Raw genomic sequence first — 25,506 nt, 5'->3', positions numbered from 1 at the left:
TAACAAAGGATTGCTTCTCTGTTGCAGTTGGTGTGCAAAAAATTCAAAGTGATTCCTTACAGTGTATTTGTTCCTGGTGTGGCCCTCAGCAGTAGCTCCTGAGTAAGTCGTTACCAAAATTGAAGACCTCTCAAGTGCACCAAGGCCAACATGAGGAACTGTTTCTGTGCTCAGTAACTTAATTTTTGTTAAGTATCTCAACTCCCCAGTAATCCAGTCCATCCTTCTTTTGTGGTCCTCCCAGTCCATCCTTCCTTTGTCTCCCCCCAGACAATATGTCCTGGGCTTCAGCAAGGAGGGACTGTAGTCTGGATGCTGCATAGGGACATCAGGAGCTGTGGTGAGAAACACCTCATGCTGTGCTGTTTCATTCCCATCCTGTGCTCAGAAGTGAAGCTGCCTCAGGTCCTTCGGTTGCACACTTCACTCTCTCCCTGTCAAACTCCATTAGTGCACATGGGGACAGGCAGCTCCTCTGGTGTGCCCTGGCAGCAGGGCTGATGGATCAGCGCCGGCATTGCTGGGGATGGGAAGTGCTGGCAGGAGCGGGAGCAGCCCCAGGACCAGCTTGTGGGGCCAGGCTGCCACTGCTGTCATTGGCTTCTCAGAACCCAAAGCTCAGACTCGTCTCTGCAGCAAACTGAGCACAGCAGGCCTCAGGAGCATCTTCCATTTGCTGATATGAACTTTGCTGGAAATTCCCAGCAATGCTCTGACACAGATGGGTTCAAGTCACTGAGGAAGGGCCAAGCCCTTGCTGATGTAACAGCAGCTTTACTCACAGGCACCCAAGTGCATTGTGACCCTGCATGTTCTCTCCTCTGGTTTGTCATGTTTGGTGGGCTCATCTGAGGCTTCCCAGAGCTGCAGCATCACACAGGGATCTTACTGTTCCTCTCTTACCATCTTACACCAGGAGAAGCCTGTGTGTGTGAAACATGGGCTGAAAATCAGTCTTCAGTACTTCTGTTTTCCTTAAGCCCTGCCTGATTCACTGCCTACTGCTGCCAGCAGGCACATACGAGGGAGCAGCGCTGCCTTCGAATCCGTGAACTCTTGTGCAGGAACGCAGGGTTCCACCAAAGGCTTGCTTGTTGGAAGGAGCAGCAAACAGAAACACAGCTCTGCCTCCACAGCCCACCATGCTACAGCAGTGGGTGTGTATTTATAGGCACGACTTTGCAGTTGCTCTGTGTTACCACCTCCCTTGACCCTGTGCCCCCCACCCCTTCACCAGATGTGCACAACCACCACCTGCCTTATCGCAGTGGGACTGGGAATGTTTGTTCCTGCCATGTTACTAAAAGTCAGCAGGCTCCTTCAGTGGCAGAGCAGCTCTGCTGGTGCATCCTGCTCTCCCAGAAAGGAACACGAGACAAAACTCAGAACCACTCCCTGCTCAGTGGCCACGTTCACAGCAGGACCCCGCTGCCCTGTGGGCTGGTGCCGCACCATGCTGGAAGGGCTGTGGGGACAGGCTGTATTAGAAAAGGAACAGCCACATACCAGGAGCTCTATTAGTTCTCCACTTGAAATGAGGTCTGTTGTTCGTGCGTTTTCTTAATGTCAGAGTTTTGCTGTAAGTAGCACAAATATAAGTGAATTTTAGAAGGAAACTCCAAGGTGATTGTATCAGTTACATGAAGAAATAGAAGCAGAAAAGAAGAAAATTATGTTCATAGCTATATTTAAGTGTGGCAACACTAGCTTGGCCTACTTAATGAATTAGTAAGTTGGAATCCCAACAGATGAGCACTTACAGTGTTTTACAAATACGCTGCCACTCAACAATACTGTGTACTAGAATGTTGGCTGAAAGGTGACCCTTGTTGTAAAGCATCACCACAGTTGCCCCTTTTAGCTTTGCAATGTTTTATTTGTGCAGTTCAACATGATGACTCTGTGTGTGACATCTTGTGACAATGTATGAGAGAGCCAGGCCATGCTTTGGCCAAGCCCTGTCTGGGGCTAGCGTGGCATTTCCCGAGGACAGACGGTGGGAGTTGAAAAGGCTGTGCCAGGAATCACCTCAGGCCATGGTGGGTGTTCACCAGTGCCCCACCTTGCATGCTGCAAGTTGCACTCTCAGCGTCTGCAGCATCTGGAGATTATTCTCTCTCTTTCTAAAGGTTACTAGTGCAGCACTGAGCCTGAGTCTATGCGTCAGAGCTGTCATTCCAAGCCATCTGCAACATGCTGCTGCTTATTTAAATGTTAACTTGTTTGCTCCTCAAACATGCAAGAAGAAAAAGATCATGGAACAATTATGCAGCGCTTTGCAAGGCCTTCCGTGCTCACTTCCTTCCACAGACAAGTAGGACCATCTGAGCAAAATTTTGCAGGAGGGAAGAAGGCAATTAATGTCTGTTGCAGATCCTGAATTTACAGTACTTAATTGCTTCAGCTACTTTACTTTTTTTTTTTTTAGCGGTGCACTGGAAGCTTATGTTCAATCAGTGAGAACAAGAGAGGGAAAGGAGTTTGCACCAGTCTATCCCATAATGGTTCAGCTGCTGCAGAAAGCCATGTCAACCCTTCAGTGAACACACCTGGACAAGGCTCTCGCACCACGCTAACACAGCTGGGGGATTTGGTGCCACTTACATGTTCACTGTTCATGTAAATTATCCCCAAGTACATCAGCTTTACAATGAAACATTTACCTACTTCACGTCTGAAACTTCTGTCTTCTTGCTTTATGTTCACAGTACAGGAACTTACTTAGACAGAAATATTATAAGGAAATGGTACAACTTTTATGTGCTGTAAGTCTACATCTAATTGAAACATTCTTAAGCATTCCTTTTGAATTTAGAAAAGTATAAAATTAGAAGTCAAATATTACAGTGTAATTGCTGAATATCTCAAATAAGGAAGCAGCTCTTTTCCTACGAGTTTAAACAGTTGAATACATTTTAGCCGCATTCAGAAAATTGTACTTTTGAAATGTTTGAATCATCAGTTTCCATCTAAAAATCACTAATTTTAACACAAGGAAAAATATTTATAACTAATCTAAATGCTTCTCTATTGCACTGCTATTTGCTTAGAAATAATTTATATTGATTTCAAGTCTTTTTGCTTAAACTGCAATAAAGAACATTAACTATCCAATCCTGAAAATAGTATTTGAAATTCTTCACTAGCTTCCTAATGGCAAAGCATTAAAATATACTTTGGATGGGTTCATGTAAAGACTTCCATGCAGAATGTGCTCATTGCTGCAGGGCTGACTTCATGATCACTCTTCTTCATTTTATAAAATACACAACACCAAATTTTAATGAATTTATTTGTAATAATATACAAGAATATAGTGTGCAAAAATCTTAGGGGCAACATCATGTAGACGTGTCATAAACTGAAATTTACAGTTGTGATTCTTAAAAAAAAAAACAACGCACCGCTGTTTAGTACAGGAAAAGCCATGATTGTAAATGTTCACAGCAGAAGCAATTGTAATCTAATGCAGCTGCTCTAATTTTAGACAGTTGGAAGAGAAAAAAAAGTAAAGTGCAAGTGTTGCACATATAGTTAAGTGCAAAGTTTGCCCCCACCATAAAGATGTCTTATGGCAAAATAAAATATTGTAGAATATGTGGCAAAGACAAAACACAGAGTTATAACTACGATGGTGATGATATCAACAGCACCACTTTTCTTGAGATAATGCTATTTATTTGTTTCATCCTGTCCCGGGCCATTGTTTCCACCACAAAATGACAGCTCTCACTAGTGCCAGCTGATGCAAAAGTACCTCCCTTGTGGGTACAAGTTTTCCAAGTGGCATCCCAAGCAGCAGCTCCCTTGCTACATCACACCACACCCTTCATTCCCACACCTTCGGTAACTTGCTGGCAGCAGGGCAGGCTGGGAAGCTGGAAGCTGATAATACACTTTGCCATTTCAGAAAATCCCAGGCCCCAGAATTGCAATTAATAATACAGTTGTGCAATACATATTAATCAGCAATAAGAATCAAAGTATATAAACAGCTGTTACATATTTTAAAATTCCCCTTTTTGTACATTTTCTTTTAAAAATAAACATTTATACATATCTCCTTCGCCTCTTTCTAAAGTACTTTAGCACCACAGGATATCCATTTTCAAGCCTATATTACCTGATACATAATGAAGTTTGGAAGAAAAATAAGGCAATTTGGTTTAAAATGCTGATAGTTTTTAGCTTACTTAATGTTCTATTGTAAAAAGCAAATCAGCACTCAAATCATTTCCATGATGGTGCCAGTATTTTATGGTCACACATAGTCACAACAAATAGTAAGACCTTGATCTTGCATCTTCTCGCCATCAAGCAACAGCCATTTTGTAAATACAGAGTTAACAGGAAAATTCTGGCTTAATGCTGCTGTGAGCCCTGAGAAAAGAGAAGAGAAAACCAGGTTAGTGATTACCAAGGACAGGGCACAACACTTGTTTTCAAAGCCACAAGTATTTCTAATTGTTGGTCAGTTATTCAGAACAACACAAAAAGGCCAAACCAGACTGTTTTTTCCCCTGATTATCAAAAGACCATCACAACTTCTCTGTCACAGCCTGGAGCCTACTGTCATTACTGAGTAAGGTTACCAGACTGCTAAGAGTTCAGTTCACTGAACTAGAACAATTATAAAGGGTATTTCCTGCTGTAACAATGAGGTGATGGGTTCTACATGATCCTGTTTTCTTGGCCTGAAGACTGTAGGGACAAGGAAAATCCTACTAACAAGGCAGGGCAAGAAAGCCTTACTGAGGCAAACCCATCACTACTCAGCTACACACAAACACGCCTCTGAGTTGCTTGAGGCTCACAGGTGAGCCTGTAATCTCACCATCCAAAGCTCAAAACTGCAGTAGTGTAAGCGCAGAATAAATAAATAATATTATTTTAACTAAACCCACAAGGAAATGTAACAGAAGCTGTCAGTGTTGATTAAAATAGAATGCAGTGAACAGAAAAACAGCTTGTTCCTAGCAGCTGGGATTTGGTGGAGCCTTCTGCAACAAGGGACTGGAAACTGCACGAAGTATGTGCAGCAGAAAGAAGCAACTCAGTGTTGGAGCATTTCTTATTCAGTCTTAAGGCAACACTTGCATATGCTCTTGAGAAAGAAGCCTCATTTACACATCAAAGGAAAAGGGGTAACTTGAGGATGAAATCTTACACCACATGGATGGATGGTTTCAACAACTACCTAGATGAAGTCCACATCACCCTTCAAGCTCCTACTCAGCCATAAAATGAAAGAACTTGGCAAGCACTCTGTGAACCTTAGTGGATCTTTCCTTCCAATCCACCTTTCTAGTTGAACAAGCAGAATCTCCTGGTTTTGATGTTTGTTTCATGTGATGTTTCAGCCCTTCTCTTTCTTAATACATCCACCACTATTAAAACATTGCTGCAGACTCTTAGATTGATGGTTTTCTACAAAGTGGAAAACAATTTCTTTTTCTACAGAAGTAGTGTTATCTACTCTATTTATTTTACAACTGAACGAAGTAATAAATGAAAGGGATTCATGGGGAAAAATTATTTTGCTCCTTCAATATCTTTATATATGTTGATACAAATTATCAGTAAGAAAACTAGAAAAAGGTAAAGAAAAAGATGTTTCATGGAAGATAAAAAAGTTTAAGTACAACCTTATGAACTCACTTCAAAGTGAAAGACCACGTGCCCTTCCTTTGCATTTCACAAGCACTAACTTTCAGTACAACAGAATCCATAGAACTCTCATAAAATATTCAGACAGACCCTCTCCTGATCTGTCTCCTGCCGAACTGCCAAAAGCAGGTTACCCAACACAAGCGACTAAGAAAGTATCCTCTGAACAGAACACACTGTAGCCACACCTCTGAACACATGTAACAACATAATGAAAAAGATTGCTTCACAAACATACAGAATTTGTTCGTTTTCTTTTCCAACAGTCAGGATTTAAACGCTTCTGCTCCTCTGCCAAGGCCTTGGCTTCTAGTGTGTACATCCTTCTTTCCTCATTTTTCATTTTCTTCCACCTGTCGCCAAGTATCACACTTATGGCTCTGCAAGATAAATGTTTACAGTACAGTCAGGACACTGCTAAGAGATACCAGGATTTTTTTTTGTTTTGTTTTTATTCTGAGCACTTTAAAGAAGATGTGTATTAAATGCGGAATTAACATACAAGGAAGAAATCAGCTGTATCCTAATTTTTTTAATAATAATATTTGTGATTCTCTTCTCATGGTTCTTTTAACAGTTAAACAGCTGAGACTTCTGTGTTAGCTGAGCATGGGTCAATGCACATTTTAACATTTCAAAGAGTGTACATACAGCAACTGGCATAACCCAGCAAAACAGAAATGTTACAAAAACCACCACCAAATGGTAACTCACATTTGTTTTGCTCTACTTTCATACTAGAAAATCATATGACAGATTTGCTGAAAATATGTTCTCTAATAATTAGAGCGATGAACTGAATATGACCTCAGCCAAATATTTGACTAACTGCAAGTCCCCATGTCTATTTAATCAATATCTCTAGCTTCCTCCACTGTTAATCCATTCTGGGTGGAACATACTGATAAGTTCCCATTCCTGTGCAAATGGAACCATTTGTTCTAACACATCTATCACCATTTCCAGAAGCTGAATTAATTCTTCTCCTTATAAACTCTAGATCTTTTGACAACATTTCCATGTACTATCCTGCCATATTGCTTAACTGCACTCCCAAATGTTGGATCAATATCCCATTAAAGCTTTAACTCAGCCTTTCTGCTGAATGAAAATCTCTGAACAACAGCTCTTTTATCAATGACTATTAAAGCTACCAAGTGCTTTGTACACTTTGGCTTCAGGTTACAGCAATGAGAGTTCTGTGACTGGCTCTAAGAAAAAGGTGGACACAACTAAGTCCTTTGCTTTCTCCTATTAATAAAGTTCCTTGCTGGCAGTGAAGATATTCAAACAGAATCAAAACAATTAGAGTCTCATCAACTATTTCCACAACATGGCACACACAGCAATTCTGAAGGCTGTTCTGCACCACAGCAAAAAAATGGATTTGACTCCTGCAAGGCCGTGTGGTGCCATCCAGGTTTCCCTGAGCTGCAGAGCACTCAGGGACCACATCCCAAAGTGCCCAGACAGTCCTTGAGCCTTCACTGCCACGTGCTCTGGTGACTCCTTAGAGCAAACTCCTTCAGGGGACACCACATCCATCTCCATCAAATCCATTTGCACACCCTGTCTTTTTGGCAATGGAATTTCTGTTTTTCTGGCCAAACCGAGAAACAGCATCTTTGGTCTGTCATCAGAAGCAAACATAACCAGTTTAATTAGTATATTTTTAATCTTTTGACAGTATCCAGAGGCATATCACCAGAAACCTGTCTGCTCTGGGTCACCAGCTTGTATTGGATCACTCACACCCTCAGGAAAGAACACGGTGACCCAGAGAGAGCAGGTCTGCTGTAAAAGTCATTGCCTTCCCAACTAAAAATGCACCATGAAATCTTTTAAACAAAAATATGATTTCCCTCATCTCTAGAAGGTCCACTACTCAGAGAACTTCTGACCACACAACCAACTTCAACTACGGTTACAGTGTTACAGTGAAGAGTATCTAGAAAACAAACAAGTGCAGCCCGAACCAGTTTTTCAAACATGATCTTGCAGTCCATTTAAGTCTAGTGTGACTCTTAACTTGTGCTTTGAACGTTTACAAGCTCACTGTCTTGCTGCCATGCCATGAGCTGCTTTGTCTCAGAACAAACTGTTTAACTCAGAACACCTCAAGTGCTGTACTTTTTTACTCCTATAAGGAAAAATCAGCAGCAAATATAAGAACACCACTGTACAGAAGTGGCTACTACGTTGTAAGATCTACACAGTAATCTGAAAATGACACAAACTTACATTTAAAAAACATGAGAGTTGCCTCCCAGCAGCTAAATTAATGAATGTCTCAGCAATATTTAAGTGACAGTAGCTGAATGTCTGTATCAATTATCACTAATGCTACTTCTGCCATCCTGTGTTTTATGGATTCCAGGGAACTGCACCCAAATGCACTGCCTTCCAAGCAGGACAGTGAGCAGTGCATTTTGAACTGTAATTGTGACTTTGTCACCTCTTTCCTCCAAGGTAAACCTGCTCACTGTCCTGCTTGCTCACTGAAATACTCATTTTCACATCCATGCAGCCACAGCTCCAGTTCACTGCATCCATTTGAAATCAGTATTTTCAACTAAATATATAACCATCATAAACTTTCCTGGCTGACATTCTGTTTCATTTCTCATTGATAGTCACAATGAGTGTGAAGGCAGCAGATCTGCTTCACTGAACTTACTATAAACATTACACAACATCATTGTCAGGACACACAAGACTGGCTGGGATTGTCTGGCAGGATTTTATATTTCAGCACCAGTTACAGCCTCCTTATTAGAACATTATAAAACAGTAAAACCCTTTTCAAAGCCCTGTCAACTTTAATTTTTACCAGATTTAGTTCTAGAATATTTATATCACAATGTAATTTTTACAATAACAGTTTTTATAAAATTATGTACAGTAAAAAAGTCTGATTGTAAGATCAGTCCATGTTTGTATGTTTTGGTTTCTATTTACATATGCACAATTAGCACCAAATATTACTTAAAAGATATGTAATGGAAATCTTAATAAAAAATGTTCAGAAGCAAACGTGTTAGAGATAAAGAACAAAACAACAAAGTAACAAAGACTACCCCCAAACACAGTCATACAACTCTTCCTGCAAGTTTCAACAGACTGAATTTTGCTTTAGGGCAAGCAAAATTTGGCAATGTGCTGTCTGGATTATGATCCTTGAGATATCCTAACTTATCAGTACTCCACTCTTCAACAAGATATACAGACTGGAAATAAAAGCTTGTAACTTCATGACCAATTTGCAATAATATGTCAAGACTTAATTAGAAGAACCAGAAACTCCCTTTTTTCCATTACAAGCAGAGCACCTCATCACTTGTAAACAACGATTCTGTATTTGTGCCTCTGCCAGTGCACACATATACATGTATCAGTTGCTTTACCCCAGTGTTTTCTCAAAAGGTAAGTTTGCCAAAAATGGTTTCTATTGACTTCATTGAGTACTTAAATATTCACAGTCCACCCATAAACCGCCCTTTACATTAACATCTTTCAAAACTTCTTAAAACACTTCTTCTTATGTATTCTTCAAACACACATTTTCAATGCAAATGAATTGCACTGGTTGAATGAATGCAAATTTCAATTTCAAATGCAAAATTTAGACTATTTGAATTTAAAAGTGGGACAGAGATATTCTTCTAATTCACCAGTAATAGCAAAACTATAGTTTGTATCTTACCTGTTGTCTTTCCCTGGATACATCTGAGTGTATTCAACTCTGTATTTTTTGGCAAAAAGCATGAAGGCATTCATTGGTCTTTTGCACTTGTTTGGAGAAGTGGCACTCACAGTACTTGCAGTCCCTGAGCTGTGGCTTTTGCCAGCTTTGCTGTACAAAGGATTGGAGGAAAGATGTGACGATGCAGCAGAGGCACAGTTTTTACTACTGCATTCTGATCTCTCAGCATCTTGATTGTTTGATCCCCCACAGGACAGCGAAGCGCGACGCTGCCGAGCCATGCTGCTGAGCACATACACTGCAGAGGAGTCCATCGGGGTAAAATCGTAACTACAGGGAAAAGACAGATCATAAAGCCATCGAGTAATTTTCATGTAAAATCCCTAAATCTCTGCTCACTCTTAAATTTTACTACATTTCTAGTATTTTGTCCTCTTTAGTGTGGCTTAATGATTTATGCTTGATGTGGATGTCAGTGTGAAAAACAAAAAGCTACAAGACTTTGGCAGGTAAGTCAGTATTTTCTTCAATGTGATGAGGACTGCAGCTTTACATGTTTTGCTGTGTATTTTCCTCAGCTGTGTATCAGTTACTATACAATGTCTTCATACTTCATCATCTTTTTAAACACATTTTTTTCTTTCTGCTTCTGTGCTTATCAAACCTGATCAGTGAATGACAAGTACAGAAAGGGAAGAAATGCAATGAGTTCACCTGCAAATATATACTAACAGCAAATATGAAACCACTATATTAAAATAAATTGTATTATATTCACTTCTGTACAAATAGCTTCTCTGGGCAGTTGATACACACTATTTTACACACAGACCTTTACACACAGTGAGGTTAAAACCCTGCGCAGAGCCCCGTGACGTTGCACTATTCGATGCTGTGCTGACAAACGCCTGCCCTCTAGTGACAAAACCGCGACATTCCTCCTCAAGGTATTTGAACAGCTTAGCTGACTTGTTTCCATAAAATTCAAATATGACAAATTCTTGCAATTTTTAGCTGACCAACAACTACAATTAACCTCTAATCACTAAAGAAGTCGTTTAACTCCACAGACTATCTGTTACCATCTCCAGGTGGGAAAAACACTCTTGGGAAGGGGCTACTCAATCATAAACCTAAACCATTAAGTTACCACCACGAGAGAAACACAGAATGTATATTTGCTAAGGTTCCTGTTACCTACTACTCAGTGTGGCTATAGCTGCATGATTTATGGCCAAAATAAGGGTTTTGAAGCGCTTTTTTACGAACACCAAGTAGAACTCCTAGCAAGGAAATACTGCATGTGGCAGTTCCAGCCCCCGTCCAAAGGTTGTTCCTCCTCCCATGGGACAGAACCACGCAGTGTTATTTCACTGCAAGGCACTACTCTGCAGTTTAGCAGAAGAGTGGAGCCTGATGAGTGGCCTCCACCATTCCTCAGGAAAGTACAAAGCAGCAAAGAAGGGATAATGCTGACCATCCTGTGGGCTATCATGAGGTAAGGAGAAAAGACCTTTCTGTTCTACAACAGAACAGCACCCTTCCTATTCCTCATCTCCTTCCCATAACACAGAAACAGAATTTTGTTTTTAATTATTCTGTCCTGTTATTACAGCTGCAGCTTCTGCATGCTCCTTTCTCAGTCACTCCCTTCTGCCCAGAAAGACAAGGAATTTGACGTACAAGGCGGTATTCAGCTGGGCTGCAAATTAGTAAGGAGTCAGAAATCCAGATTTTTCAGTGAGATGCAGCTGCCATGATTCTAACAGCTCTCTACTTATGCATTTCAGAATAGGAGTTAAGAAAAATGCCTAGACAGCAAATGAGTGAAGCCAAGCAATCTGAACTCGCTCCACGCCAGACTGAAATCATAAAAGAGCTCCCAGGGCTTGAACTGCAAAGAGTGTCTTAAATTCTCTTCTTTCTATTGTAAAAAACCAAAGTGCAACTGGATTAAAAGCAGATGTTAAAAAAGTACTAACATCATAGGAAAAGATGGATTTTACTAAACCTTAAAATCTCAAAATAATATGGAAAAATCTTTACTATCTCCTAATACTCTTAAGAGTCATTTATGTTGAAGAGGAACCTCTGAAGGTTATCTGGTTGAAGTTTAGCTCAGGCAAACCCCAAAGTGAATCAAACTCTGAAGTTAGGTAATTTTGATCTAATATAAAAGAATGCCAAAAACCAAAAATACACAAAAATAATAAGAACTAATTATGAACATACTGCATTCTAAAGCCATTACACATGCATTTACCACTAAGAAACTACTCAGATAATTCAGATGTACTGTTTCATATGAAGCATGAGATAACAGCTGGCAGAAGACATACTATTGTCAGAAAATTGCACTAGGTTTTTCAAACATTATCCATTTTATCTGGAGAATTCATAAAAACTATATATTTTTACTGCTTTATCTAATCTGCATTAAACTATCATAAAAAGAGGCTAAAAAGTTATTTCACTGCAAGGCACTACTTTGCAGTTTAGCAGAGCACATAATTACACAGCTTTCCTAGCACTGAATATTCATTTTTCCCTGTAATTTCTCTTGTATTACCAAAACTGTTCAGTCTTTCCTCTATATAATGCTTAGAATTCTTCCAGACTTAAGGTGCCTACTCATTAAATACAAGAACCACTGAGGCCACTTTATCCAAAAATTACCTTTTAAATGTATCAAAAACACCTGAATCATCAAAGTTAATGGCATCAGGGTGTCCAGGAGGTAGACACAGATCTCCAAGATGCATTTCACAGCATGGAATGCCATGCTGTACCACAGTCAAGCTTGGATAAAAAGATGACCAACCTGAAGTGGTAAAGAGTTAAATTAGACAAACGGCCAGACAATCTCTCCAGTTCTTCATTGGAGCAATCCTGTATCTTGAAATTACATAATTTTATTAAAATGCTCTGATGTAGTTTCTTTCACCCAAAAGAAAAATCAGAAACTCTTACTTAGGGAATTCTTACTGCAAGCAGTTTATTTTTATCTCAAATAAAATCTCATTCTAGCAAAAAAGGAATCGAAATCTGGAGACTTACCATCAGAAGTTCCATTTTTAGCAAGAGAAAAGCCTCACTTATTCCTGTCTCCCCCCACCCCAGTTTTTCTGCTTTCCTGAGCTCCATTGATATATTCAATAAAATCTTTCCTTAAGAGATAGGCAGTCTTCCTGGAGCTTTATGGCTTTACAGGGTTCGGGGTTTTTTGTTCATATTCTGGATTTCTTTACAAAGACAGTAAATTGTTTCCACACAACTTTTATCACTTTCTTGGACAGTACAGGATGCCAACAAAATCTGCAATCACTTTCTGAGAATATTTGAATATGCAAGTAAGTGTACTTGAGGTATTTCATACCTTTATTTTTAACATAAAATGGATGATCGAGTCTGCATTCTACGGTAAGCAAGCCATCCTCCACTGTGCCAGGATCAAAAGTCAGCTTCAGCACTGACTCACCACAGGAAATGCTTTCTTCATGAGAAATCAACTTCAAACCATTGGAACCATAGTCCTGTTAACACACATACAGTTCAAAAAATTTCGCCCAGTAAAAGAATATAGCTGTGTATACTCTAGGTGCATATCCATCATCATACATTGTATAAAAAATAACAATATACTGTGTTTCTGTCTTGCTAGATATTAATAAAGATAGCATAACATTCAAAACATACATAAATTAATTCATTTTAAGTGCTTTTCTGTGAGATACACAAACAGCACAGTGATCAGCCCTAAACAACATTAATGTTGACCTGTTTTCCTGAGGCAGTAATTAAAGGCACAGGGGTGATGTAAGAAACAAACTATTTGCTACAGGTATTGCAGTGAATTTATTAGAACTAACAGCTACCTTGTAAGGACTGGCTGGGAGATTTTCCTCTTTACCACAGCTTTCAGATCTTGCAAACTCTTCAACGTCCTGCCATTCTTTATTGCGTCCTTTATGAAAGCACAAACGAGTGCCTAACAGATTTTTTCAAGGAAAAACAACATTAGTGTTAGGTGAAAAAGTCTGTGTTACAAGAAAAAAAAAAAGACAAGATAAAACAAATACTTAATTCATGACACATGTTATTTTACCTTTTAGAAAACAATGCCAGACAGTTGAGGGCCAGGAATGGCACCATCCTAAATCATCATCATCTGAAAGTGATGACATGCAGAAAATGCCAGATTCTGATTCACTATTTGCCTATTAAAAAAAGCAAAATGGTGTTGGTATTTTACTGCAGAGTATTTTAGGGCTATTCTTACATGTCCTAAGCCAGTCACTGATTTGCACTTGTGGCATCATTTTGCTTTAAATTCTAATAGGACTGTAACGTGAAGACAAAGATTAAAGGAATGCAGTAAATGTGAATGGATTGCTTTCATCTCCTTTTCTGAGATGCATCCTGACATTTTTGGGTTTCATTCTCTTGAGATTAATTTCATCCCTATAGATTATTTTATGATCATGTGTAAGCATTTTACACCTCATCATTCCTTGGTCATCTACAGAATCATTTAAAGCACGTTACTCTATTGTCCAGTTACTAGAAAACTATAGGATCAAGGCAGTTGTAGATAAATTACTGGAGAAAATGCACTGTTGTTACCAGACAAATTTCAGACACAAATTAATATATGGGAAAAGGACCAACAAGTTTTGTGCATCTCAAAGGAGAGGGATCCATATTTCCTTTTGAGGCATCAAACAAGGTAACAGTTTTTTAAAGCTTGCTATAGAAGGAATCACAACAGACGCAGAGCTTTCTTGAAAAGTGATCTCGTCACAAAAATTATGAAGTAGCACTACAAGCCTACCCTCTGTGGTAAAAAGAAAAGTAACAGAAAATCTAGTTTAAACAGCAATAGTATTAACACTAAACAGATTTTGTTTTTTAAACTAGTTTTCCTAGTCAAAAAACTTAACCCATTACTCATACATATTTATTTTAATATATTTCAGAATAATTCACCCTTTCATGTTTGACTGGTGTTTCATCCACATCATTCTTGGAGAAATTAGGATCATTGTTTGAAGATCCTGGTGGAGGACGTGCATAGGAATGTAAACTTTTGCTTGTTGCTATTATGCGAACAGGAGATGATCTACAACAGAAACACATATTTTAAAATATCTCAGATTAAGACAACATGAGACTTTGCTGCCATTACTCTAAAATGCTTGCATTGCAAATATTTCTGTTTGCATGAGTGAACACCAAACAAACCTCCCACACACCGGTATTCCAATGGGATGATTAAAGGGTGCGAGCTCAGGCAAAGAGAATGCTCAGTGTTCTCTCCTGCACAGGTTCTATACAGCACCCAAATGCCATACTGGCATCTCCTTAGCACAATGCTGAAGTTTTTACAAATATCTTGAAGCAAATACCCTGCTCTTAAGAGAATATAAAGACTCTGTCCAAATGATTATATCTCAACTGCATTACTATTAACAGTATTGCATTGAGTTTTCTGATTATAAACCAAGAAAAGCTGTACGATTAAAAATGAAGCCCAGAAATTTCCAAGATCCCACACTTGCTGCTCACAGCCTTACAGAATTTACAGATCACAAACCTGAGATAGATATCACTAAAATACACATTGCATTAGATTTCCAACTAGCTGTTTTAAAAAAAATAAAAATCTTAAGTCTGTGCATGAGAAAGCTTTAAGAATTTAATATAAGAAATTCCTCTTAGTTTTTTTTTTGGTTGCTTCACATGAGGTAAATGTCCATAATTTCTGAGCTTGCTATGGACAGGCAATGTCTTTATATCATCCTATGTCATTCATGGCTGGAAACTAAGCAGCTTTTGCACCATGCTCTGAGATGAGTTCTGTGCATACTTTCACAGAACAAATAAACAGACCAAAAGACAGAGCTCCAGTTCAAAGTCAGAGGGTGTAAAGAGTGAAGGAAGTATTTTGGAGACAGGATTATAAATCAATATAGTTCAAAACAGAAATGAGTGTCAGTACCTGTTATAAAAAGCGCACTGCATCAAAGGACTCTGAGGACTTGTGGCTATATTTGCTAATTCTGTCAACCAGTTCACCCCATTCTCGCAAGAATAAGCATTTTCTGGATTGCTGTTTGAGGTATGTTGGCTCCATGAAGGCCTTGAACATTCCTGATGTGAAACATCAGCACCAAGCTGAAAAAGTGCAGGTGGGGTAGAATCTGTCTGCACAGCCTGTAGTTCAGGAAGATCATCTACAAACAAATACACAACTTACCACAATTACACTCAATTCTTTGGTGTCTACTCAATTTGTCTACTTGAATCTTGCAAATTGGTGAAAAAAAAGAACCACAATAAAGAAATTTTATTTTCTCTTACCACAACTGCCAACATTTCACAAACCCTATTCAAAAAATGGCCACAGAAATAGTAACATCTCTATTTGATTTTATATTCACACAAGAAATTTAAGAACAACTTAGGTAACTAGATAAAAATGTAGTTCTGATTTTAAGTTTTTACTAGATTGACCAGTTTACAGAGAACTATACTGCAGTATTATTCAAGAATAACATGCTTCACTAAAATACTAAAATATTCCACAAAAGACAACTAAATTAATCTATCCTTGAAGGTATGACACTAAAAAATTCAACATCAGACCATGTTCAAGGTAAAAGGTTTCCACCAGGGAATCAGAGTTAAATTATTCAGATTAAATAAATCATGAAAGGTGGGTATACAGCCTGGTAGGGTGAATTTCTATCAATAATATACACAATATGCAATTATTTCCTATCTCATACAGAGTAACAGAAAAGACTCCAGCTTGTTGAGAGAAGTCTGTGCTATGTGCTGTCATGTATCTAAGTATCATTATTCTTAATCACTCCATAGCTTCAATTAAATGTGTTAATATTTCACAGATTATATTGATACTTTCTAAAGTATATGCTGTTTTTCTCCAATATGTAAGAATTGAAGTAGTGTTCCTTTATCCCAGAATCTTTATTTGCAGCAGATCTAAAGAAACGTGATTTCCCTTTAGGAGGAGCTCTTGAGCTTTCTGTTTATTTTTCTTCTGCCAAAAAAACCTCTGCTCCTCTGGGGATTAGAAGCAGAAATTTGTGGCTCTGAGTTCAAGAAAACATTTGAGTCAACAGGCCAGTGTGTCAGAACTGGAAATGGGCTAAAGGGAAAAGTGACTTCAGATGTCACATTCCCTGCCCTACTCAAGCTAAAAATCAAATTTCATTCAGTCAATAATTTCAGTATAGGAAATCTAACAAATTTCAGAATTCAGTTTCCTCTGAAAAATTAATGTTATTTACCAAGTTCCATGTGCTCATCACAGGATGCATATCCAGGAGAAGAGGGCAGGTTTTCATTACACTTCAGCAACTCCAGTGACTCGTTCATCCCTGAAGTTCTCTTGTCCACTACCAGAAGGAGTTTCTGAACTGCATTAGGCATTTGATTTGTCTTCACTTCCCACACCATGTTAGGATGCTCCAAAGTATCTGACTTCAGAAAGACAGAGGTTAGAAATTTGTATACACGTGAACTGTTTTAAGTTGCATCTGATATACTACTTCATTACCAGGGCCCTAAATCCTCTTTAGTCTGTTGAGTATCACAGCATATTTTAGGGGTGTCTAGACAAGATCTTGTACAATCCTTACAGAAAACCAAGCTAACTCTGAAGTCAAGAGGCTGCCTGGAGCCCTGGACACTTGAGTTTCTAGTATCTTGAAGGATAGAGACTCCCTGGCACTTCCCCTGTTCCCACAACAATTCTTGCTGTAAAGAAGCTGTTCCTTATGCAGGTTTGAACAGCCCACAGCCTGTGCCCACTGCCTTCAAGAGTCTGGAGTTACCTCCTCAGCTACCACTCAAGCCAAGATAAACAACATTCACTTGGTACCCTAAGCCACTCAGCGTATCACAAAAGGCAATCAGATGGGTCAGACAAGATTTAATTTTGGCTAATTTGTCCTGGCTATTCCCAGACAATTTCTTGCCTTACAAAGAGGGTGGACATGGCTGTCAGGAGGATTTGCCCCATGAAAAACCTGAAGGCTAAGGCTGACCAGCCTGTAGTTTCCCCACATCCTTCTTGAAGCCTGGTGTGACATTTTCTTTCTTCCAGTTATTGGGAGCCATCCTGCCACTAAAACCACTGCTTTTTGGAGACCATCCTCACAGCATGTCCCCGCCTACTGCAGGGGCTTGGAACTAGATGACCTTTGAGGCCCCTTCAAACCCAAAACATTCTGTAACCGTGACTGGCAGTGGCCTGGAGGGACCCCCTCTGGTCCCACTGCCTCGTGCGTGGATGCCTCACCCCTCGCTTGCTCCACTTCTACCACAAAGAAGTGTCTTGCTCTCTCAGAGGCAAGTTGCTCCACCCAGGGACTTGAGGAACCTGGGAACAGGCCTGGAAAATGAGGATCAAAGCAAAAATGCTGTCCTCAATCTTGTGAGATCAGGTCTCCTCTGCCCACATTTTCCCCAGCTGCCCTTTCAGCACTGGTGTCTCTGCAGGAGCCTTTTCCACTGCCCTTCCCATCTCTGGACTCCAGGAAGAGTCTCAAACACACTGGACTCCTAACATCCTTAGCTGTGTCACAAATGGGAAGATAAGAAGGCTCTGCTGGAAGATTTCACTTCAGTTTCATTTCCCCAAATCCCAGTAATGTAATGTTTATACCAAGTCCACTATTTTAAATCATCTTCAGCAGAGAACCGTGTGCTTATTCTACAAAACCACTGTCTCTAAAAGCTGTAAACAATGTTATCCAATATTAAGTAATTTGGTTATCTACTTTTTTTTAGACGAGGATGAATTAAAGCTACCATAACATGATTACCTTGCACTTTAATTAAGTGTCCTTGAAAAAATAATCATGAGTCTCTCACAAAAAATCAGAAAACACAGCTTAGTAAGAAAACAACCCTGAAAAGTCTACCATATGCATGTCCACTAAGTAAGGCACATCAGAGAAATCCAACAATAGCTGAAAAAAGTATAATATTTTTGTATCATAGAATGACTAGGTTGGAAAGGACCTCTGGAGGTCATCTAGTCAAGCCCCCTCCACTGCTGAAGTAGATTCACCTACAGCAGGTTGCACAGGATCGTGTCCAGAAGGGTTTTGATGGGAAAATTTCTACCCTTCTGATCTCCTACTCTTTCAAATATATGCAAAACTTCTATAAACTTGCATGCTAAACATAAAAAGATGCTTGATTCTACACCAATGACACTACTACAAAGCTACATCAGCTTATTCTGATTTTAAGGTGGGGATGAAAGGGCACAGCAATGGCAATATATAACTCAAATTATCAGTGACATTTTCACCTCCAAAAAACACCTTTAACACAATTTATATCCCTGTCACCCATGGCAGTAAAATTACAGAACACCACAAGAGAAGATAGCTCAGTTATTGCTGAACAGAAAAAACAGACCTCAATAGAACAGGTCAGGACCTTGAAGATTATCTCCAACTAATCAACTCTGAGGAACCACTCCTTGTTTTTCTGGCTTATCTATGTCTTTCCTTTCTCTCCTTCTGCCCTGTTTGGGTTTTTTTCCTCTGTTTTTTCCTCTCTTCCCATTTTCCTGCCAAAATGAAGAACCTAACTTATTTCTAGAACGTTACCTTCCCCTTCCTTCCTGCCAGGTGCCAAGACTTGACAGTACGTGTCCTGGTATCCCAAAACTCTGAAGGTCAGAGATAAGTACAGATACAAAATGCTAATCTGACAAGAAAAATACTTGTTTGAGAAATGAATTATTCCTCCAAGTCACAAGAATTTCTCTAAACCAAAGCCATCTGTGTACAAAAGCCAAAAACAAATGAATTACAAAGATATTGAAAGAGAACTGCAAAGAAAAACAAAGTGTGCCCAGCTTTACTTTTCAATTTTTAAAATTCTATTTGATTAAAGCCTGCTTTGGACATCACGTCCTTCTCCTCAGCCTTTCAATGGTTTGAACACGAAGGCCGGGGGGGACGGGGGGGGTGGTCGGTCATTAATTAGCTCGTAAAGATTTTTAAAATTCAACTTTATATTGAAAATTTGTTGTGTCAGATGTTGTCTAGAACCAGGCTTCACAGGACTATAATTACTGCAGCTGTCTTTGGAGGCTAAATGAAATTATTATTCTGTGCTTTAAAGTAAGTTGATTTGTCATGCTAAAACAAATGGCACTACTAACAATGACTTTATTAATTGGACCATGTCTATTTCTGAGGGACAAAATTAAATTTGGGAGAAAAGTAAACAAAGACTGTAGCTGAGAAAGGGTTCAGCAGGAACTGGGCAGCATCCACCCAAACCGCACTGCACAGGAATGCCTGGGTGGAAATGCTTCCCGTGGTTTTTTCCTTCTCCTATTTGCCTTTCTTGCCCCAACCTACTGACGAAGTTTCAGGCCAGGTCTACGCCTGAGCAATAAGCTGGACGGAGTTTAATTCGGAGAACAGCTCCTCCAAGCAAAACACAACATACTGGCAAGACTGGATCTACACCAGGGACTTTTCCTGGCGCAGCTGCTTTGATCAGGAATCCTCGCTGCACATCCCCGGCCGTGCCAGAGCGCGCAGCCGAGGCAGAGCGTGATTCACCATGTTTTCCAAGCCCGGGCGGCCTGTTCGGTGGCGCAGGGCGGGTCGCGCTCCCCCGCCGCCCCGGCCCCGCCGCTGGCCCATGGGGCCGGCGCTGGAGGGCGGCTCGGGCACGGCTTTGGAAGGCGGCTCGGGGCTGGCGGAACCCCGGGTCCATCCCCGGGCCGAGCCCCCTGCGGGCTCCCCCTCACAAACAGCCCCCGGGGCTCCCCCCGCCCGTCACGTGACCTTGTTTACACCCGCGGCCGCACGGCGCAGGCGCGCTCAGCCCCATTCATTCGAACTGCGTAACACCGGCCCGGGGGGGCCCCCCCGCGCCCCGGCCGCCGCTCCCCCCGCGGGGCGCACCCGCACCCTCGGACACCCCACAAGCTCCCCGCGCCGCACAGCCGCTGCTCCCGCAGGGGGCACTGCGCCCTCGCTCTCACACACCGGGGCGGGCAGCCGCTCCCCGGGGAAAACAAGGGGGGGACACCCCGCCTGTTCCGCTTGTTTTCTTGGTTTGAAGGGGCCCCAAAAGGGCCGGCACACCCCGTGAGTTTTAACCCAGCGGTGCGGGAGGCTGGCGGCTCCGCGAGGCCGGTCAGGGAAGGCGGACAGTAAACAATGTCCGAGGTTCCTGTCGCCGTCAAAAGACTGGACCCAGCGACGTCTTCGGCTCGGCCTGCGACCCCTACCACTGCTCTCCGACCTTTCCGGACCCCTCCCGTCCCCCGCCGGAGCCTTGCAGCCCCCGAAAGCGGCAGCTCGAAACTTTGTAGCACTTACCGAACCCGTCGCCATTACCGAGCTCCCCTCGGCTGCCCCCCCGCCCCGTCCTCTCGACGGGTCCCGCCCCCCACAAGCGCTGCTGGGGCGCTGAGTGGCCAGAGGCGATGTTGCTCAATTCGCGACCGATTCCTATTGGCTAGCTGGCCTGCCTGTCAGGACTCCTCCCGGAGGGCGGGCATGTTTTGACTCTTCTGCACAGCGAATTGCACCGCGCCGCACATCAATCACTCTCAGGCAGCGCTCCGATTGGCCAAAGCCGCTGGCAGCGCGCCCAGAAGCATTCTGGGAGCTGTAGTCGCCACCGCCGCTCGCGCTTGCCCACGGGTCCGCGCTAAGACGACAGCCCCCAGCATGCCCCGCGCGGGCCCGGCGATAGTAAACAAGCGGCGCGGGACACGTGTACCCGGCCCGGCCGCTGCCGCCCGCGCCCCCCGCCCGCCCCCGGCCCCGGCCCCGCGGGCCCGGCTCGCCCTCAGCAGCGCTGTGCGGAGCGGGCCCGCGGCGGGCCCGCGGCTCGGCGGCGGCGCGGAGGGCAAAGGAGGTGGCTAAAGGTCAGGGAGTGAGTCAGCAGCTGCGCTCGGCCTCCGCTCCGGCCTCGGCCCCAGCCTCTCTTTCATTGAAAAGACACTGGTGGGAGCTTAGGCCCAAAATACAAATCGGGGTGGAGAGGAGAAAATAAATTAAATTCGTGCAGGTTTATCAGTCCAGTAATGTTTCCCAGACAGTCCCGTGCATTTATGGCCAAAATAACAGTGTGGTTTGGTTAAACATTACTATTGAGACATTGTCCCTCTTACCAGCAACTCCTGGAGATCAGAGAGACAAGACTGCTCCAGAGACCACATCTTCATCACAAAACAGATTAATTACTATGCATTATGTGATACAAAGCAAGTACACACGATTCAGAAATAGACATATTTTAGAAACTGATAGACAGTTACAGTATTTTGCAACTGAATTTTTCCCAACAAATGCACTTCTTTCTTATCCTATTGTCAACATCATTTCAGAAAACAGAACGTGTTTTAAATCTTTGCTCTAATTTGGTATCTGCAACAGTTCTGCCTTTCAGACATGCTAACATAGCTGTGTATGAAAATAAGAAAAAAAAGTTAACACAAGTTAAACAGAAATGGTTCCCTGTTTGGTAAGTGGCCACTAGAGGGAATGCTGGATTGTTGTTCCCACAAGTGTGCAAGGTACTCAACTACACAACTACAAAGGTAACACAACTAAATAGTAACAAAGGAAATGATACCATAATTTTACTTGGCATCACAACACACTTAGTCTGCAGATGTCATTGACCCATCTGTTTGAGATTTGCTTTTCCACGAAGTAAGTTTGCCTGTTACTAAAGTCATTGCCATCTGTGGGCACGTTTGAAGACAGACATTACTCTGAAAAACACCCACAGTATCTTCTGCAGTGTGAACTGGAGACTATTGCTCTCTGTAAGCAAGCTTAGTTTTAAAAGAAAATAGAAAAGCCAATCCCATGGAATTTAACTCAAAATCTTCTGTGCTTAATGACAAAACAAACATGTGCTTAATGCCTTTTACAGATAATTTTCCCAATTTGAAAATAGTATTTAAATAAGTACCTTGAGGAAAATAATCTTAAAAGTAATAGTGAGATTCAAATATTAGGTGACTAGACACCTTATTACAATATCAGCTGTCTACCCCACATCCCACAAGCTCACATTTTACAATTCAGGCTTTTTCTACATAACTGATACATCTTTATATAATAAAGCTTTCATGGCATCCCTGCTCTAAAATACATTCTTTTAATAAATAGAAAACTGGTAAACCAGGAGCCATCTTTTTTACACCACTCCATAATAAAATTAATTTTGAGGCTGTTTTTCTTCCCCTTCTCTTTTGATCTCTTTTACACATCTAAACAGCCTTTAGGCTCTTTGGAGAGACATCTAAGCTTCTTGGGCTTTTAATGAGTTGCAGCACAGACCCTGCACTGCCAGATGGAGGTGGGGCAGAAGACCTGGGCATGCAGATGTCTCCACTCTGCAAACTGCCTCTGTGCCTGTGGTACAGCCCCTGCACAGTAAAACTCACAACGTGCTCTTCTGAAAGCTCCCTCTGCCACAGTGTGGAAGATAAAAATGGCAGAGGCTGGATCAAGCAGCTACAGAAGGTACAAAATCCTGTCTCAAGTCCCATCTTTTTTCAGAAGAAGTCTGTTGGCCAAAGGATATGAATCTTCTTATGGAGCACATTTCCACCCTGCATGCTTTTTGGACCCAAAACAAAATAGCTTCACTGCTATTTACTGTGAAGATTCACAGTTCTCTACTTCATGCATAAGCATTAAAAAATGAAGTCCAGTCCTCTGAGATCCACTGACCCAGATTCCAGACACAGGTCTAGACAAGTAAATACCATTGCTGAATTAGAGCCTCAGTATCACACTGGAATCCATGACATACACAGAAAGCACCAAAATACGAGTCCTACCTAGGACTGAGATTAAAATCTTGTAAAGATGAATGTCTGAACTGTTTTGAAATTATAAAAAGAGACATGTAACAGCTTTCTTATTTTCAAATCTACCTTTCCTTTGCATATAGTAAGTTAGCATTCACTCATTGAGGATGTAAGGGAAAATAAGTAAAGGGACAGGTAGTCTATGCAGAAGATGACAGCAAGACACACAAAACTAGCAAAGCATACTCACTAACCCCATTGGCTCAAGACAAGTATGTATCATCTAAATTTCAGAATTAAGATTATGTCACTGTCATACTCCTTGCTCTGAATGCCTGGTCTCTAATTAAATCATTACTCCCACTCCACACACCCTACCTCACTCCATGCCCAAATGAATGGGTGCTCAGAGAATGAATCAATACTGTGTAACATAGGTAGCTTTGCTGATTCAGTTGCTTCTGCTGTTTTAAGAGGTAGAAATAAAGTGGGGGATTGGGAAGTGTAAATCTTGAGTTATTGTCACATTACAGGTGGCTACCAAGAAGCACAAAACAAGCACGAGAGACTACAATTATAAAATACTGATTAATTTGCATCTTGGCTATTTACCTCTTAAAATTGCCAGGGATAAAGAAGCCACAAAGCAGATTTTTAAAATCAGTAATATTTCAGTTGAAGTTGTATTAGTAAAATGTATGTTAAATATTTGGTTTGTGCCTATCTCCCCTTTTAATCCCTCCTGTCCCAAGTCAATCCTGCCCTTATAAGATGGCTGTTACTGCTGAGTATCTGAAATACAGCATATCATTACTTTAATCCTGCAACAGGAGCTTTCACACCAGCATGTAGACATCCACCCTCATTAATTAACTAAATAATCCCCCTGCTCACCAGAGCTTCTACTCCTACCCAACACGGCAGCCTCTGTTCTGCAGCCATTCTGCCTCTCCATCAAGTTTTCTCCTCACACAATGATTTGTGTATCTCCTGAAGCTGTTTGGACTCATTCCCTGTTCCAGTGGCTAGCTGCAAAGGTGGATGGCTCTGTCCTCGTTCCTAATGACATCCTGCCTCCACACTTCACATCCTCAATCTCCTCACAGAAGATGCTCTTGGGAGTGAAGAGCAAAGGAAAAGAAAACTTATTGCTCCCAGGGAAGAAGTTTTCTCTTGAGTGCTAGAAGAGAAATTTCACTTGTCTCCTGCAGTGACTGAAATTGAGGACAAATAGAATAAATAACAGGGCAGAGATTAATTTTTTCCCCTTCCAAGACAGGTCAGGAATTAATGATAAATTTATTTCCTGTCACTATGGCACAGACTCCAGTTTCAGCTAAACTTTTTTTACCCATAGAGCAAGACTAAAATTGCAATAATATTAGGGAAAAAATAAAGTCTTCACATATCACAAAGCAAAACAGAAGAGTGATAAATACAAAACTCCTCCATCCCAGCTCAAACCTTGCATAAAAAGATACCAAGAAGAGATTACAGAAAAATTGTAGGTTTCCTCTATGCTAGTTGGTAAATTAAAATGCCAGTGAGTGTTTCTGGGCACTGGAGTACAATCATCTGTATTGTACATGATTAATTTTAGAATAGCTCTTGTACAGTTTTTGCACAGGCCAATAGTTAGTAATTTTCAGATACAGTTTGGGAACCACCATAGGCCAAGGACTATTCTCAGTTGGCCATCTGTATATGGCCACCCCATATGGAAAGCTGAAATAAAAAGCTTCCCAGACAGCTTATAAATGAGCCCAGAGAAATACTGGAAAACAGTATGAATGTTGGTCATTCAGTACCTCAGTTCTAGCAAACAGTCTCAGGTATATAAAATTTCCTATGATAAATACAGCCATACAGATGCAGCCAAAAAACAATGGTACAGTCTAGCTAAGGTTGCTTAAGATAGGCACACCACCTGACCCCACAAGGACAAAGAGAGAAAGAATATAGAGCTTCTTGGTAAGTTGGATGGATTTTTCTAGATGAGACATTTATCAGAACTGAGTTTCCAGCATCTTCAGAGATGTGAGGGAGCAGTTCCCAAAGGCTCAGGAAATCAGTCATCCACAGAGACCTGCACAGAACATTATCCTCTCCCAAAACTTCATAGCTACTCAAATGAATCCAATACCTTTAAAGAAGACATGACAAAGTATTCATATCATGAATTACGCTATTTTTAGGCCATCCTAATTTAATTTACCTCAGAAGGAAAAGGTTGAGTCAGCAGATTCCATCACAAGGACCTAGTAGAACCTAATGCCAGAGTTTTTATATGGTC

At 41.1% G+C, this 25,506-nt stretch overlaps 2 protein-coding genes across 4 annotated transcripts in view; one reads left to right on the top strand and one right to left on the bottom strand.

Moving 5' to 3' along the window:
* Nucleotides 1-2,680, top strand: part of COG5 (component of oligomeric golgi complex 5) — a 175,745-nt gene extending 173,065 nt beyond the window's left edge. For both annotated transcript variants that reach the window (XM_033057501.2, XM_033057502.2), the window contains one exon: nucleotides 2,429-2,680. In XM_033057501.2, the coding sequence (XP_032913392.1) occupies nucleotides 2,429-2,543 (115 nt within the window). In that variant the 3' untranslated portion in view covers nucleotides 2,544-2,680. The remainder of the gene's footprint in view (nucleotides 1-2,428) is intronic.
* A 595-nt stretch (nucleotides 2,681-3,275) lies between these two features.
* HBP1 (HMG-box transcription factor 1) lies at nucleotides 3,276-20,818 on the bottom strand. Of its 2 annotated transcripts, none has more exons than XM_033057503.1 (11): nucleotides 20,758-20,818; nucleotides 16,684-16,876; nucleotides 15,369-15,603; nucleotides 14,357-14,489; nucleotides 13,476-13,587; nucleotides 13,246-13,358; nucleotides 12,747-12,903; nucleotides 12,047-12,191; nucleotides 9,371-9,700; nucleotides 5,906-6,047; nucleotides 3,276-4,380 (listed from the first exon to the last, which is right to left on the bottom strand). In XM_033057503.1, the coding sequence occupies exons 1-11, from the start codon at nucleotides 20,770-20,772 to the stop codon at nucleotides 4,363-4,365; spliced, it is 1,593 nt and encodes a 530-aa protein (XP_032913394.1). In that variant the 5' UTR covers nucleotides 20,773-20,818; the 3' UTR covers nucleotides 3,276-4,362. The 2 variants fall into 2 exon arrangements, with proteins under 2 accessions (XP_032913394.1, XP_032913395.1); XM_033057504.1 differs by having other exon boundaries at nucleotides 16,684-16,872; nucleotides 20,758-20,809.
* Nucleotides 20,819-25,506: the final 4,688 nt, after the last annotated feature.

The sequence above is a fragment of the Catharus ustulatus genome, chromosome 4, assembly GCF_009819885.2.
Source record: "Catharus ustulatus isolate bCatUst1 chromosome 4, bCatUst1.pri.v2, whole genome shotgun sequence".
Lineage (NCBI taxonomy): Eukaryota > Metazoa > Chordata > Aves > Passeriformes > Turdidae > Catharus > Catharus ustulatus.
This window is presented reverse-complemented; position numbering and strand designations above follow the sequence as displayed.